The sequence below is a fragment of the Vipera berus genome (assembly GCF_964194415.1).
Source record: "Vipera berus genome assembly, chromosome: 1".
NCBI lineage: Eukaryota > Metazoa > Chordata > Lepidosauria > Squamata > Viperidae > Vipera > Vipera berus.
In genome coordinates this window covers 111,443,233-111,459,422 of record NC_138202.1, presented here as the reverse complement: position 1 = coordinate 111,459,422, position 16,190 = coordinate 111,443,233, and the positions used below count along the sequence as shown (strand labels likewise).

General features: G+C 40.2%; 1 protein-coding gene across 1 annotated transcript in view; it reads right to left on the bottom strand.

The window, feature by feature from the left end:
• Nucleotides 1-9,918, bottom strand: part of IRF7 (interferon regulatory factor 7) — a 31,916-nt gene extending 21,998 nt beyond the window's left edge. The window contains exons 1-5 of the mRNA XM_081331150.1: nt 9,900-9,918; nt 8,750-8,808; nt 5,856-5,968; nt 3,517-3,679; nt 984-1,179 (exon numbers count right to left, since the gene is read on the bottom strand). Of these exons, the coding sequence (XP_081187276.1) occupies nt 984-1,179; nt 3,517-3,679; nt 5,856-5,878 (382 nt within the window). The 5' untranslated portion in view covers nt 5,879-5,968; nt 8,750-8,808; nt 9,900-9,918. The remainder of the gene's footprint in view (nt 1-983; nt 1,180-3,516; nt 3,680-5,855; nt 5,969-8,749; nt 8,809-9,899) is intronic.
• Between the last annotated feature and the right edge of the window lie 6,272 nt (nt 9,919-16,190).

Sequence of the window (16,190 nt, the reverse complement as noted above, 5' to 3'; positions counted from 1 at the left end):
GGAATATAGTGGGCTTCTATCGCCAACTGTTATTCAGTTAGGGTGATTAGTTAATGTTTTTTGAGTCAAGAAAACATCTTGTATAATTCTAATTTCTCTCCGGCAGCTGGATTCACATCAGCAGAACTACTTTACCAATATGCTGATTGTTAGCCCCACTCAGTAGTGCTTTAGCTTAGTTTTTAAAAGCTGATACTCAAATTGCACAATTTTGTGCGTACTTGAAAAGACCATACTCCCCCTCAGGAGGATCATCTCCAAGCTCACTTATTTCACAATCCTGTCAGGAGCTCCCATCACTGGGACAAGAGGAATATTTGTGTAATAAAGACAAGCTATGAAGTTGGTTCACTCTCTTGGTTCATTCCAGTCCCAAACATACCATCTTAATTCACACTATTACTACTACTACTACTACTACTACTACTACTACTACTACTACTACTAATAATAATAATAATAATAATAATGTTGGAAGGGACCTTGGAGGTCAATAAGTATACTTCTTAAACTGAAGTATACTTATTGCACAATGCCTAATAATTGGCAATCTTTTTTCAAAAATCCAGTCCTGCACCACTGCAAATTTTCAAATATGAAAGGGTTCTAGAAAATCGAAGTACTTTAAGATGCAGTTGTTGGTCTATGATATATACCAGGGGTCTTCAAACTTGGTCCTTTTATGACTTGTGGACTTCAACTCCCAGAATTCTTCAGCCAGCGTGCCTGGCTGAGGAATTCTGGGAGTTGAAGTCCACAAGTCATAAAAGGGCCAAGTTTGAAGACCCCTGATATATACAGTCACTGTTATAGCATTCCCTAAGATAATGCTTGGCAAAGTTAGCTTGGAATAATATGAATATCCATCATTTATTTTTAAATGCTATCCTTTCAAACCTTCAGACTCGTAACTTTTCTCATTATTTCTTATACACTGGAAATTGCATCCCTCTGGGCTAATAATATAATACAAGAAGTCTTACTTGTACCAGAAGAGAGGTTAGCTCTTGATTCAGTTTTTGGTTTCAGGGGGATGATTCTGTATTTGTGAAAGTCAGGTTTATCTGACACCAGTTCTTCAAATCTCTTTGTACTGTTCATGGCACAGCGGAAGTTGATTTTCCATTTACTAGGAGCTGATTTATCTTCATTGTATTTTTTGCTATACACAGCCCATGCCTTTCCACATGAAAACAGACAAAAAACAGAGAGATGAAAACATAAACATTCAATGAAAAGTCTGGTCCCACCTTGTCCAATTCCTGATCCAGCTAATCAGGAATAGGACAATCAGAAATTAATTAAAAAGACAAATATCCCAAAACTCGATAAAAGGTAAAAGTGTCTCCAACAGGCAACTAGAGATGTTATTTCACTGTGTACTTTGCATAGCCTTCTAATGTCCCCAATTTTGTGCCCTTCTGAGTTCTCAAAAATGCAAGTATCCAATATCTGGAGAATGCCAGATTGGAGAAGACTATTCTTGTGCAACTAACCTTTTAAAAGAAGTAACTGGGAGATGGTAAACCAGATGAGAAGCACACTGTGGCGAGATGTGATGATAAGAACTTGCATATTTTGTATTTGTTACTGTCTCAAAGGGATCATGTACACTGACTACCAATGAATATAGCCAACTGACCACTTTTAATTTACAAACAGGGAACTTGTTTCCTAAGTTTTTATGACTTTCATGCTTAGGGAGGGTCCCAGTATCATCCCACAAGATTCTCCATATAGCGATGCTCTGAAATAGACAAATAAGTCGTCCATAAACTGGGAGGCGGGGTTGCAACCATTTTGTTTCTTTTTATAATGCTTGAGTAATTCCTAAGTTTACAAAACATTATTGAATGTATGTATGTCAAAAGTTTAAAAATGCATTAGAATTGTTTTAGTTGTAAAGATGAACTTTCTTAAGAAATGTTTAATATTTTAAAATGAATATAAAAGAGTTTTCCCTCTAAGCTTAAAGAATTTGAAAAGTATGGTGATTTTTGTTAATACAGATGATTATAGTTTAAAAAGATTAATAAGTTAAGTAGAAATATATATCATTTCTTACAAAAGGGAAAATGGATTTGGTTAAGATGGTTAAGTCACCTGACTTAAACAGAGATTTTATTTTGTTAATTTTTATTGGGATATTGCTTCTGATTTTTATGCTTGAGATAGAAAAAAACTAAAATTTAGAATTGGGTTTGAATATTTAATAATTGTGTAGTTATAGAACTGGCTTGTAATAATTACAGGTAGTGTAAAAAGTTGGAAGTCATAAATGTATTAATATTTTACTGTGTCAAAAATAATTGGAAATCAGAATCTTCTCTCCCTTTTTACCCTGTACTTCCTCCTTCTTAATCTCTCTTTGCATTGTATTAAACTTTAATAAAACTTTCTTTAAATAAAAGTAGCCACGTACACTGAGAGAGATATCTGCTATTCAGAATGGGAGCAAGTTTCCACATGTGCCAATAAGAGCTCTCCACCCATTGTAAATAACAGGTCCTTGCTTGTGGGCAGTTTCTGAACTCAACTACAGTGAGAATGAAGATTAAAATACTACTTTACTCAGAGATGCTTTTCATTGAACTATCAGACATTGCTACTCCAACCCTTTCTCCCTTTATCCAGCAATGGGCTGTAGCTGCCAAAAAAGCCAACACAGTTCTAAGCTGCATTAATAGAGGGGTCAAGATGACATGAAGTGTTAATACCACTTTATAATGCCTTGGTTGAGACCACACTTGGAATATTGCATCCAATTTTGGTCACCATGATATAAAAAACATATATCAGAGTGCAGAGAAGAGCAACAAAGATGTTTAAGAGACCGGAGGATAAAACATACAAAGAACAGTTGCAGGAATTAGGTATATTTAGTTTAATGAAAAGAAGGACTAGGGTGCTATGACAGCAGTGTTCCAACATCTAAGGAGCTGCCACAAAGCAGTGGGGCTCAACCTATTCTCCAAAACATCTGAAGACAGGATAAGAAGCAATGGATGGAAAGTAATCAAGCAGAGAAGCAACCTAGAACAGGGGTCCCCAACCTGTGGGCCGCAGCCCGGTAGTGGGCCATGGCCTGCTGGCCACCGGGCCGTGGGACAGGCTGGCCAGTCCATGCACGTGTGTATGTGTACCCCCTCACTTGTGCTAGCGCTGTGGCTGCGGGAAGCAAAACTAGGACGCCGCGCCATGGGGTGCAAAACTAGGCTGCTGCTGCCTACATGCATCTAGAGGTTTTTAAAGTAATCTGTCACCTAAATGGAACCACGAGTTGCTATTCATACTAGGAATATTTCAGTAAAATGGATTCTTCATTTATATAGCAAAGCTTTCAGAAAAAAATACTATGTTGGTTTCTTTCAGCATCAGTGAGTAATCCCAATCTGCAAAAGCTTACGTCATGATCTATTTAAAATATTAGAAGCTTGAAATGGTTACAAAAGAGAGTACACAGTTTGGCATGGCAAACATATACAGGTAATCATTTTGAGCAGAAGACGTTCATACCCTGAAAATCTCATAATCATCTGCCACACGACACCTCTTTGAATAATGTTTCCAAGGGATATAAAACTCTGTGTGGTTCTTGTCTGTCCACTCCAAACCCGTGTAGCTTCCACTGTTGATCTGTTCAATCAACCAGTCAAAAAACCCAACTTTTTTAGGATTCCTGAGTGAGGAAATAGAAGAACTTTACTCCTTGAAAACTATAGCCCAGAATTGCCACAAGAAAAATGACTGTAAGTCGACATGCAGAGTGGTCTCCAAAATCTCTCATTGCAGACTTCAGGCAAAACAATAAAATCTCCAATTAAGAAAAGGAAGTGTAGCTGTCACAACAGGGTTTTCAAATAAAGCCAGAATCAAATCTTTCTTCCCTGAACTTTACAAAACTGCACTTTTTTCATGGTATATAGCCTGATTGGATCATTCTGTTCATTTTAGGTGAATCTGAGATTCATAATATATAGTATAGCAATCTTGTCTAACTTGATACTTTTTCTCCCTCAAACTAAGCTTAACATCTGATGATGTAACAGGCAACATTCATTCTTCTTTTGAGAACAGTACAGATATGGTTTGTCACTACTTTGGAATGTTTTTCAACTTCCTTATCTAGTCTCGAATGTCTTGGTGTTTTTTCATCCGTATAGAGTACAAACAGGCCTACTTTTGTTAAACTTTTTCAGAATCAGCTAAATTCTGCTACTTTCACTTGATCCTTAATCAAAGATTGAAAAATGTCAACAGACAAACATGGCAGGCTATAGCTGTCACATGTTGTGCTTATTTTGGAGTTGTACTTGAATTTGTTTATCTTGTGGATGTTAATTTACTTATCCTGGAACATTTAACTACTGCTTGACTGCAGTAAGGGAGTGAGTTTGCAGACAAAAGAAGAACAAATACATAATTTGACATAGGAGAGTCATGCAATTCTGGGAGGGATGTTCGCTGAGCAACTGCCAGCAATTAGGAAGAAACTGTGTTTTTCTTGACCTAGTCTGGCTGGTACTCTACTATCCTAAGGAGAGATATATTTAAGGGAGTATTGACAGTATTGTATACTATTGTGTACAATCACTTTCTCCCCTTCAAAGCCAAATAGCTATAGAGCCATAGTGCCCAGCAGTGAAGTCAGATTTAGATAGGTGAAAAATAATTGTTTTCTATATTAGTAACTCCTCCAGAAATAACATGGGCAGTAACTTAGTCTTCCTAATCATTATCCTAATCATTAATAAATATCTTATACTACACTAATTACATCAGTGCAGAATTATGGCAGTTGTAAATCCCCCATGCTTTACAATGTAATGCTCATTATTTAGTCCTCTTTTTGATCTAAAACCCAACATTTCCAGCTGCTACATAGAAGCACAAGCTGCTGCATGGAGATTGTGGAGCCACAAACTGCTTGCTACTATGCAATCTTCCCCAATCTAGTGTCATTACTAGACTACAACACCCACCGACCACCTGTCAGGAAAGCAATACCATTAGGGTCAGTGAGAGCTCTAGTCCAAAATATGTGGAAAATACTTGGCCAAGGTTGCAATAGTGTGCATATGAGGACTCTCAGATTCACCTAAAGTAGAATAGACACAATCAACTGTATCTGTAGGGGGAGGGCAAAATATTAAATATGCATCCCCGCACAAATGATGCGACTTGCAACCAACTCAGTAGTGTAAATGCAAAACGTTAGGGCAGGGGTCCCCAACCCCCAGTCCGTGGACTGGCACCAAGTGACGGCATGCCAGAAACTGGTCCGTGCAAACAAGCCAAGCCCCGTCTGCGGGATGCAGGCAGCAAACAAAAACACGCACCCTCTGGTCCATGGAAAAGTCTCTCTCCGCGGAACTGGTCCCTGGTGCCCAAAAGGTTGGGGACCTCTGCATTAGGGTGTAGTAGATAGTATGTTGAAATATTAAGCTGGCTCACAAGTTTATGGTATACTGTGTTCACTTTCTGTCAGCATCCTAACATCAGCATGGAGTTGTAAAAACCATTATTTGTTCTTTGTTATTTATAGGCTTTGATGTGCAAAGTTGGAATTCTAAACACATTTACAGGGAAGAAAGTGCTATTGAATTTACTTCCAAAAGCTTTAATAAAGAAGTCCTGATCTTTTCTTGTTTTGCTGCTTTTTCCCTTACTCTCAATGTAATTTAGGTCAAAATCTCTTATTTACAGAAAAGAGAAGTGCTTGGCTTTATTGACAGATTTATCATACTATTCACTAGCTGAAAAGCACTGTGTATACACAAGCCCACTTTTCCTTTGCACACACATACATTTTTATTATTGTTATTGTTTTAGAATTCTACCCCAGGAGCACTCACCCCTTATTTGCAGATGTTGCCATTGTGTAGCTGTCAGGTGAAATATGAAAGAATTCTCTCTCTTTTACATGGAGTAACTTAGGGCTTAATGGAAGACCCCGTCCAGGGAGAACCTGTTCCAAAACAACAACCAGATGACGTAACCTTGTTAATTACTGATTTTTGAATTTTTATTACATATCTTCATAGCCAAGTAGGCTTCAGATTCATCTTCCATATCACATTCTAAACTTTTATAATACTCTGGGCAATTTTAGAAATACATTAAGTCAATCATTTCTGACCAGAATAAAAATCTTCACACCAGAGCAAAATCAATGTTTGTCACAGTATCATGGCAGCCCGTTCAAAATAAACCAACAAAAACTAACACCAACTGTTTAATTAGCAATGATTAAATAATATGAAATATCAAGAAGAGATAGCAAACTTTAGCTCTAAAGGCAGGATGCTACAAAACCTGGGCTTTCCCCAGAGGAAGACTGTCTGTGGGTCTACATCCCACGTCTAACCTCATGCAGGGAAAGCATTTGAAGCCTTCTCTCCATTGGTGCACATGTAGGTGGAAAAAACTGTCCTGAGACAGCCCCCGATATTGCTCTATAATAATCCTCCCGCAGTGGTTTTGTGTTTTTATTGAGCCTTGATGCACCTTTAATTGGGCTTTGGCTTTTAATGAATTTCTGCTTTCATTTTGTTCATTGCCCAGAATGGAGATATAGCATCTATATACATTTGATAACATAAATAAAACTTGGCATACATCACATTGCAATAATTAGCCCAGTGAACTTATCACTAAGGCAGATTGAATTCATTCAAGAATCACATTCCTTCTAGAAAGTGCTCAGTCACAATTTCAACAAGGCTGCAAGTACACCCATAGCTTGGACTATACGAAGAAAAGCCACTATGCACCTACTCTAGATGGAATAGGGCAGGGGTGTCAAACTGCCGGCCCATGGGCCAGATGTGTCATGGCAAAACCGTGCCCACCCCATTGCCGGCAATGGAAAAAAAGTCACGATACGTTGCAATACGTTGTGAGTTTGACACAACTCGCTGTCCTTGTCAGTAGTGGTGATGCTTCCTATGCCAGCCTTTTCCACCATACTGAGTCCCAATTTCCAGATCTCTGAACCAGCTTGTATCATGAAGCATAGTTTTCAAATGATAGGTACTAAGTTGAGGAGTTTCATAACAGGGACTTGTGTTTAGACTAAGAGTCAAATGAGGAAGTCTTCTACTACTACTACACTGGGGTAGATTGGGCTTTGCATCAGATCAACCCTATTGATCAGATCTACGAAGTCCTCATCTAACATACTCCATCCCTTAAACCTCAAATGATTGTCATCCCTGAACCCAAATATTCTCACCCCACACAATGTATATGAATACATGCTTCAAGTGCTTTTCAAAAGTTGAGATATCTTGCTGGACCCTAAGGGCTCAGTAGCCAAAATACCCCTTTAAAGGCATCAACCAGGCTGACCACCAAAATAATTGCTACTGCATGTTCTCTTCCAGATTTTTGAGGGGATAGCAGGTAATGAGGATTCAGACATCTGATTTTCTGTGGGACTCTTGCTTGAAATTTACTTTGATGTCACATTGCTATATCGTGAAGATGTTTTTTAAAAAATTCCTCATCTTTTACGCTGAAATGTTAATTATAATTTCAAGCTAATTTTAGGTTTTGACTATATTGTGTGTTTATTTCCTCAAACTGAAAGTTGATCTTAAAGGAATTGCAGAAGGGAAAAAATATAAATATTTACTGAACAAAACCTGCCTCAAATAGATGAAAATTCCTGTTTGGTATGGTAGAAGCCCATAGTGACAAGATGTTTTTAGTCTCTATATAACAGACTCGTAAGAACCATTAATAAAAATGTTTTGCAATTCTTCATCATTACCCACATCTACTATACCAGGGGTGTCAACCTGCCGGCCCACGGGCCTGATGCATCATGACGAAACTGCGCCCACCCCATTGCCAGCAATGGGAAAAAAGTCACAATACATCACATGACATTGCAAGTTTGACACCCCTGTACTATACCATTTTACTGTATTCTACAACAAATCTTTTGCACCAAATTTCAGCTGGTTATATTGTGCACTTGAGGATAACAACAGCAGGTCTTTTGCTCTAAAACAACTGTGTAGCTTGGTGCTTGAAGCCAGGAGACTGTGTAGTCCAGTCCTGGGCATATGTAACTAGCTGGGTGACTCTGGACCAGTCACATTCTCTCTCAGCCCAACCCACCACACAATCATTGTTATAGGGAAAGTACCTATAATACATTGTTGTTGTTAGCTGCAAAGTCGTGTCCGACCCATCGCTACCCCATGGACAACTTTCCTCCAGGCCTTCCTGTCCTCTACCATCTTCTGGAGTCCATTTAAGCTCACGCCTACTGCTCCAGCCACCTCATTCTCTGTCGTCCCCTTGATCTCCTCTAGGACTGACCGGTTTGATCGCCTTGCAGTCCAAGGGACTCGCAGGAGTCTTCTCCAGCACCATAGTTTAAAGGCCTCAATTCTTTGGCGCTCAGCCTTTCTTATGGTCCAACTTTCATTGCCATACATTGCAACTGGGAAGACCATAGCCTTGACTATACGCACTTTTGTTGACAGGGTGATGTCTCTGCTTTTTAGTGTGTTGTCTAGATTTGCCATGGCTTTCCTCTCCAGGAGCAAGCGTCTTTTAATTTCTTGGCTACAGTCTCCATCTGCAGTCATCTTGGAGCCCAGGAAAATAAAATCTGTCACTACCTCCATTTCTTCCCCTACATCATTTGCATGATGTCATATTTCATCATCCCCCTCCTTCAACATCTGGAACTACATGTGATTCAAAGATTGATAATGAAAGCAGAAAATTTTACCTTGTACTACTAAATAACCTGTGCCCTGCTGGGTTAGTGTTTCAAAAGTATTTCCTTACCTAAATAGAGAAACAGAATGATTACTGGCAGGCAAAAGAGCAGGAATAACTTTCTCATTGATTTTCCTTGTAAGAAGCTGGCAGGGAGCACTGAAAATGATGGTCACAATGAAGTGGCCACAATTATCCAATTTCAATCCCACAGCAGTCATAGGTTCTGGATTTTTGATGCATTCTGTAAATTAACCCATCTGAAGTATGTTGATTCAAAAACTTGCCATATGATGGACATTTCAGTGGATCATATAGCAACAATTGAAACAACCAATTGAAGGTTACAATCAGACACAACTGTTTTAGTAGCATAGAGATAGCTTTCCATCACCACAAATGCTGGTGAAAATAATCTTTAACTTAGCAGCAAATAAGACTCCAAAATTCTACTTTTTTCCCCAGAGAAAAAAGTATTTTGATTGGAAACTCACTTAATGCCACATTCATATGCACATTACTTACAGAACATTAAGCAGGTCTCCTACCAGCAAGAACTTTTATTGCATACAATCTGCAGAACTATATAAAGCAATACACTGTAGCATTCTCCCCCAACTCACGGTTTCTTTTTATCACCACTTGCATCTAAATTCTTCCCAGGTATTGATGCAACTGCAACAGGGAAAATCCTGCGCGAATCTACCTAGTTGTCTTTGCTTCCTGGAGCAACCGACAAGCAGATCACACCTAGTTCTTCCTGGCTGCAGATAAACCAAATCTCTACACCTCCTACCTGGGGTGGGGGGGGGCGTTGTGAGTCAGGTATACAAAGATGTTGCTCCTATGATGCACTGTTTTCGGCTGTTTGCAAATGCATTTTCAGGAAGCTTTTTTCTTTTTAATAATTTAATCTGATAGTTTAAATGTAGTTTCATTTATTAAAAAATGTAATAATTGGACGCCGTACCGGAAAAGCAGCTCGTAGCCGCAAAACCTCTTGCTCCAGCTAGACACCGAAAAAGTGAAAATACCCACCTAGAATAAGAAAGTGGCTTCCCCCCCCCCACACACTTCATCTGGGTGGAAGCAACTTCGGCTCAGCTAACTCAATCTCTTCTACGAGGTAAAAGCAGTCCAGAAAAAGAACAAATCGTTACCTTTTTTCCCCCTTCCAACCAGCGGAGAGCTCCTACGGCGCAACAGAGAAGAACGCGCAAACCACAACAAACTCTGGCCCTCGGCGTGCTGTTTATATTACAAATCGGAAGGAAATTTCATTGGCCAATGAAAGCCAATCAGAGAGAACCACCTTTCGAATTGGCACGCTCCTGGCGGGGAAGGGGGCGGGGCATATGCCTTTCGCTCTTGTCAATCGCTGCCAAGAGGCCTAGCGCGATCACGAGGAGGTGGTCCGGCTGCGTTCGGCCCTGTTCTGTTCCTGTAAACCACGTGATCTCCATGAAAGTTTAAGTTTCATTTCTATCGGAGCGGTCTCGCCCAATCGAGGACAATCCTGCTAAATGGCCCCGGCTTTCCAAGAAGCTAAGCTTTCATTCGGCAGCTGGAAAAGGAGTACATTTTTTCCAGGAAGCGAAACTTCAATTAGAATTGTTTGCTTTTTTTAAACGAAGAGTGAAAGAAGAGAAAGAAGAGAAAGTTTGAGGCTTTCCAGGTGCTTGGCTTTCCCCAAACGAGTGTCCTGCAACTGTATTAGAATACAGGTAGTCCTCGACTTAACAGCAGTTCGTTTAATGACAGTTCAAAGTTATAACGGCACTGGAAAAAGTGACTGCCATTTTTCACACAATCATGGTCACATAATCAAAATTCAGATGCTTGACAACTGGTTCATCCTTATGATGCTTGCAGTGTCCTGGGATCACATGATCACCTTTTGAGACCTTCTGGCAATCAAAGTCAGTGGGGAAGCTAGATTCACTTAACAACCTTGTTCCTAACTTAACAACTGCAGTGATTCACTTAACAGCCCATGGTAAGAAAGGTCACTAAATGGGGCAAAACTCACTTTAACAAATGTCTCACTTAACAGCAGAAATTTTGGGCTCAATTGTCGTAGGTCGAGGACTACCTGTACAACTTCTATTGTATTGAGCTAGGATGTCCAGGAGAGTGATAGAAACCATGGGACAATCGAGATCTTAATAGAACTGGAATGCATGTGGATTTAAAACTGAAAGGATTTCAAATTTAGTCGAGTTCATTACTGAATAGGGCAAGCTCTGACGAGTGAGAGAGATTTGTTAATTTGAAAAATGTATAGACTGTAAATAAAATAATAATAAAAATGAATCAAATCCATTTCAGCACAGAATTCTTCTTTAGAATAATTTACTCCATAATGCTAACTTTCTGTAATCAGATGAAGGCATCTCTGCAGAACAGTATCTTGGAGGGAGGGGTCACCAAAAAAGGTTAACATGGCAATTGATTCCATGCAATCAAAACCCCATCCCACTCGTGTTAATATCACACAGGTTGCATGGTTGCAACCTCCATCTTGCATTTTTAAAAATATCCTGACCCACAGATGTTAATTTCTCAGCACTTGCTGTTTTAAATGCTCCTGTTCTGTGCTGGTGCTGATGTAACTCTAAACTGGGTTAAGGAAATTCTGTCAAGACTGAGACACTTTATCAACAGCTTGCAAGGATTCGGTATATGTAGATGTCAATAGAATAGAATAGAGCTGGAAGGGACCGTGGAGATCTTCTAATCCAGACCCCTGCTCAAGCAGGAGAACCTATACCATTTCAGATAAGTCACTGTCTAGCCCTGGGGTAGGCAACCTTGGCTCTTTTATGACTCGTGAACTTCAACTCCCAGAATTCCTCAGCCAGCTGGCTCAGGAATTCTGGGAGTTGAAGTCCATGAGTCATAAAAGAGACAAGGTTGCCTACCCCTGGTCTAGCCTCTTAAATACCTCCAGTGATGTAGTGGCCATAATTAAGGAGAAACTTCCTAACAGTGAGGACAATTAACCAGTGGAATAGATTGCCTTCAGAAATCATGGGCGCTCCATCACTGGAGCTTTTGATGTTAGACTGATTGATCTGTAGTTTCCTGGGTCTGTTTTTCCCCCCCCTTTCTTTTAGATGGAAACCACATCAGCCCTTTTCCAATCCTCAGGTACTTCCCTGGTGCTCCAGGATTTTTGAAAGATATGGTACAATGGTTCTGATATAACATCTGTGTGAGTTCAAGTGTGTATTGCACACATACTTGTAAAACATATACAAATAAAAAGTTATGTTGAATTAATATCAAAATGCACATACTGTACATGGTAGCAAAATAACCAGCTTAAAAGTATTTCTCAATGATTGTTGTGCGTCTTTCTAATACCTTTTGAGCCTGTGTTTTGTTATAGTTCTCTTAACAGCACAGTTGTTGCAACTCTTGCCAAGTAAATAAAAGCTTGCTACTTTGAAAGCCAAAAGGACTTTTTTAACTGCTACTTTTTTTTCTTTCCATAGGTGCCTTCTTTTTCTTGTGCTTTATATATATATATATATATATATATATATATATATATATATATATATATATATATATATATATATATATATATATATATATATATAATGTAACTAAATGTAACTAAATATATATATATATATATATATATATATATATATATATATATATATATATATATATATATATATATATATATATATATATATATATATATATATATATATGTTTTCGTAGATTCTCGCGGGTGTCTGTATGTGTAGATCTAGAGTCTCGGGTTTCTTCCCGCGTTCCTTTCATCTTCAGAAAGTTGTGGCGACGTTTCGACGAAATCCCATCCGTCATCATCAGGCCGGAGTGTTTCTCCTGCTGCTACCAGGAGCAATGCGTGGTCTGGCTGTTCCTTTCCTTCCAACTGCCGGTGGGGCTGTGTTCTGACTGGGAGGAGGCGTGGCTGCTTTCTGATTGGGTGGGGGTGTCCTCTGGCTGGGTGGAGGCGTGGTTGTCTTCTGATTGAGTGGAGGCGTGGCTGTCTTCTGATTGGGTGGATGCGTGGCTGTCCCCTGATTGGTTGGAGGCGTGGCCGTCTTCCGACTGGGTGGGGTGTGTTCCGAATGGGTGGGGTTCTTTGTTGTGTTGTAATATCCTGAGTGTTGTGATTTGGTGTCCTGAGGAGTGGGCTGTGTAGTGGCCTTCAGAGCTTTGGTTTGGCTCCGAGTTCGAGGACCTGCTATGTATCTCTGGTATGGGTCAGTCAGGTTCGTGTGTGCGTTCTTCTGCTTGGGTGATGGCCCTTTTGCTTGACTTGTTCTGTCTTCTGTGTGGGAGAGTTTTTGTTCTGGGTGTGGATGAGTCTTGCTGGGGCTGGTGGCATTTGGGGTTGTTTGTTGGTTTTTTAAATCCTTATTTGCTGAAATTCGTTTCTCTATCAATGCTGGTTTCCAAATGGCATGTAGGCGGGAGGTGTCGTCTCGCTTGTTCATACTGTCTGGGTGTTTTTCTATTTCAATGGCTTCTCTGATTATTCTGCTATTGAGATGTTCTATTTTGGCGATTGTTTTTGTACCTTCAAAATTGATGTTGTGTCCCGTAGTGTTTATGTGTTGTACTAGTGAAGATGTGTGATCTTTCTTCTGTACTAAGTTCTTATGTTCTTCTACACGTACCTCTATTCTTCTGTTAGTCTGTCCGATGTATGTTGCTGGACAGGAAGCGCATGGGATTTGGTATATGCCCTGGTTTTCCAGTTCTATTTTGTCTTTGGGATTTCTCAGGATGGTTGATATCTTTCTGTCAGTGTTAAATGCGGTTTTGATGTTATGTTTGCGTAGTACTTTACTGATTCTGTCGGTTGTTCCTTTTATGTAGGGCAAGATGGCTCGTCCGTTGTTCTGTTCTTCTTCTTGGATGTTTTTCTGTTTCGGAGTCCCCTGCTGAATCATGTTGGTGATTTTGTTTTTTTGGAACTTGTTTGCTGTCAATATGTCTGTCAGGGTGTGTAGTTCTGTTTGTATATGTGTTTCATCTGCAAGGCGTCTGGTTCTTGTTATTAGTGTTTTGGCTACTGAATTTATTTGTGCTGGGTGATGATGTGATTGCGCATTCAGGTAACGGTTGGTGTGTGTTTTCTTTCGGTAGACTGTGTGTCCTAGGGTGCCGTTTTGTTTTTTGTATATAAGTACATCCAGGAAAGGTAACTGGTTGTTTGTTTCAATCTCCATGGTGAATTTTATTTTGGGATGTAGGCTGTTCAGGTGTGTTAGGAAGTTTTCTAGCTCTTTTTTTCCGTGGGGCCAGATCACGAAGGTGTCATCCACATATCTGAGCCACAGTTTTGGTTTGTTTGTAGTCTTTTCCAGAGCGTTAGTTTCAAATTCTTCCATGAAAAGGTTGGCGATAACTGGTGATAGAGGGGATCCCATTGGTGCGCCTTCTATTTGTTTGTATCTCTGGCCTCTGTGTATGAAGTATGTGTTTGATAAGCAGTGTTCTGCTAGTTCTATAATATGGTTTGGTGGTTGGTATTTGCTTCTTATTGTTGATAGAGCTTCTTGGACTGGCACCTGGGTGAATAGTGATACCACATCGAAGCTGACTAGCAAGTCTTTTTGGTCTATCTGTAGATTTTTCACTAATTCTATAAAGTGGTATGAGTTTTGGACATATGAAGCTGCCATTTCTGCATGAGGTTGTAATTGTTTTGCTAGGTATTTAGCTAAGTTTTGTAGTGGTGAGCCTATAGAACTTACTATGGGTCTTAGTGGGATTCCATCTTTGTGTATTTTGGGGAGGCCATATAGTTTTGGGCATCTGGATGACTTCTCCCTAGGAATGATTGTTTGTTGGGTTTCTTGGCTTATAGAAGTTGATTTTATCTTTTTCTTGGTGGTCTTTTCTAGATAGGTTGTGGGATCTGTATCTATAGGTTTGTATGTAGTTTCTTTGAGTAAGTTGGACAGTTTCTCTTCATAGTCTGATGTGTCCATTACCACTGTAGCATTGCCTTTATCTGCTGGTAGTATGATTATGCTGTTGTCTTTTCTTAGGTTTTGCAATGCTACTTGTTCTTCTTTTGTTAGGTTGCTTTTGGGTGGTTTGCTTGTGCATAGGATGTGGGTGACTTCATGTCTGACTTGGTCTGCTTCATCTGCATTGAGTTTAGTTAAGCTGGTTTCAACTCCACATATGATGGTTTCTGTGGGAATTTTCTTTGGTGCAACAGCGAAGTTGAAACCTTTTGCTAGGACGTTTGTTTCTGCTATTGTTAGTCTTCTGTGGGAGATGTTATGCACTACTTGTTGTAGATGTTGTTGTGATGTGGTTGTTTGGTTGTTGTAGTTCTCTAATTGTTTGAGTTTCTTTGAATGTCTGTTGTTTTTATAGATGGTTTCTGTTTCTGCTCTCCAAACCGCCAATTGTTTCACTTTGTCCCATAGTATCGGGTGAATAGTGTTGCTGAGTTTGAGATGTAATGTTAGTAGGTCCTTGTTTGTTTGGTCTAATTGAAATCTTTTATTGTGGAGTTCATTTCTTAGTAATGCCATTTCTGTTCTTCTTAGAATGCGTTTGGTTGAAGTGGTATTGATGTGGAATTTCAATTTGAAACAATTTGGTCTTATATTTTGGTCTCGACATTGGCATAGGAAAGGTATGTCACTTAGTATTCTTGCTCTTCGTACTTCTGACTTTTCGTAAGTCCTGGTTAGTTGGTAGATGTCCTCCCCGTAGAGGTATGATATTTGTTTTCGTAGATTCTCGCGGGTGTCTGTATGTGTAGATCTAGAGTCTCGGGTTTCTTCCCACGTTCCTTTCATCTTCAGAAAGTTGTGGCGACGTTTCGATGAAATCCCATCCGTCATCATCAGGCCGGAGTGTTTCTCCTGCTGCTACCAGGAGCAATGCGTGGTCTGGCTGTTCCTTTCCTTCCAACTGCCGGTGGGGCTGTGTTCTGACTGGGAGGAGGCGTGGCTGCTTTCTGATTGGGTGGGGGTGTCCTCTGGCTGGGTGGAGGCGTGGTTGTCTTCTGATTGAGTGGAGGTGTGGCTGTCTTCTGATTGGGTGGATGCGTGGCTGTCCCCTGATTGGTTGGAGGCGTGGCCGTCTTCCGACTGGGTGGGGTGTGTTCTGAATGGGTGGGGTTCTTTGTTGTGTTGTAATATCCTGAGTGTTGTGATTTGGTGTCCTGAGGAGTGGGCTGTGTAGTGGCCTTCAGAGCTTTGGTTTGGCTCCGAGTTCGAGGACCTGCTATGTATCTCTGGTATGGGTCAGTCAGGTTCGTGTGTGCGTTCTTCTGCTTGGGTGATGGCCCACCCAATCAGAAAGCAGCCACGCCTCCTCCCAGTCAGAACACAGCCCCACCGGCAGTTGGAAGGAAAGGAACAGCCAGACCACGCATTGCTCCTGGTAGCAGCAGGAGAAACACTCCGGCCTGATGATGACGGATGGGATTTCGT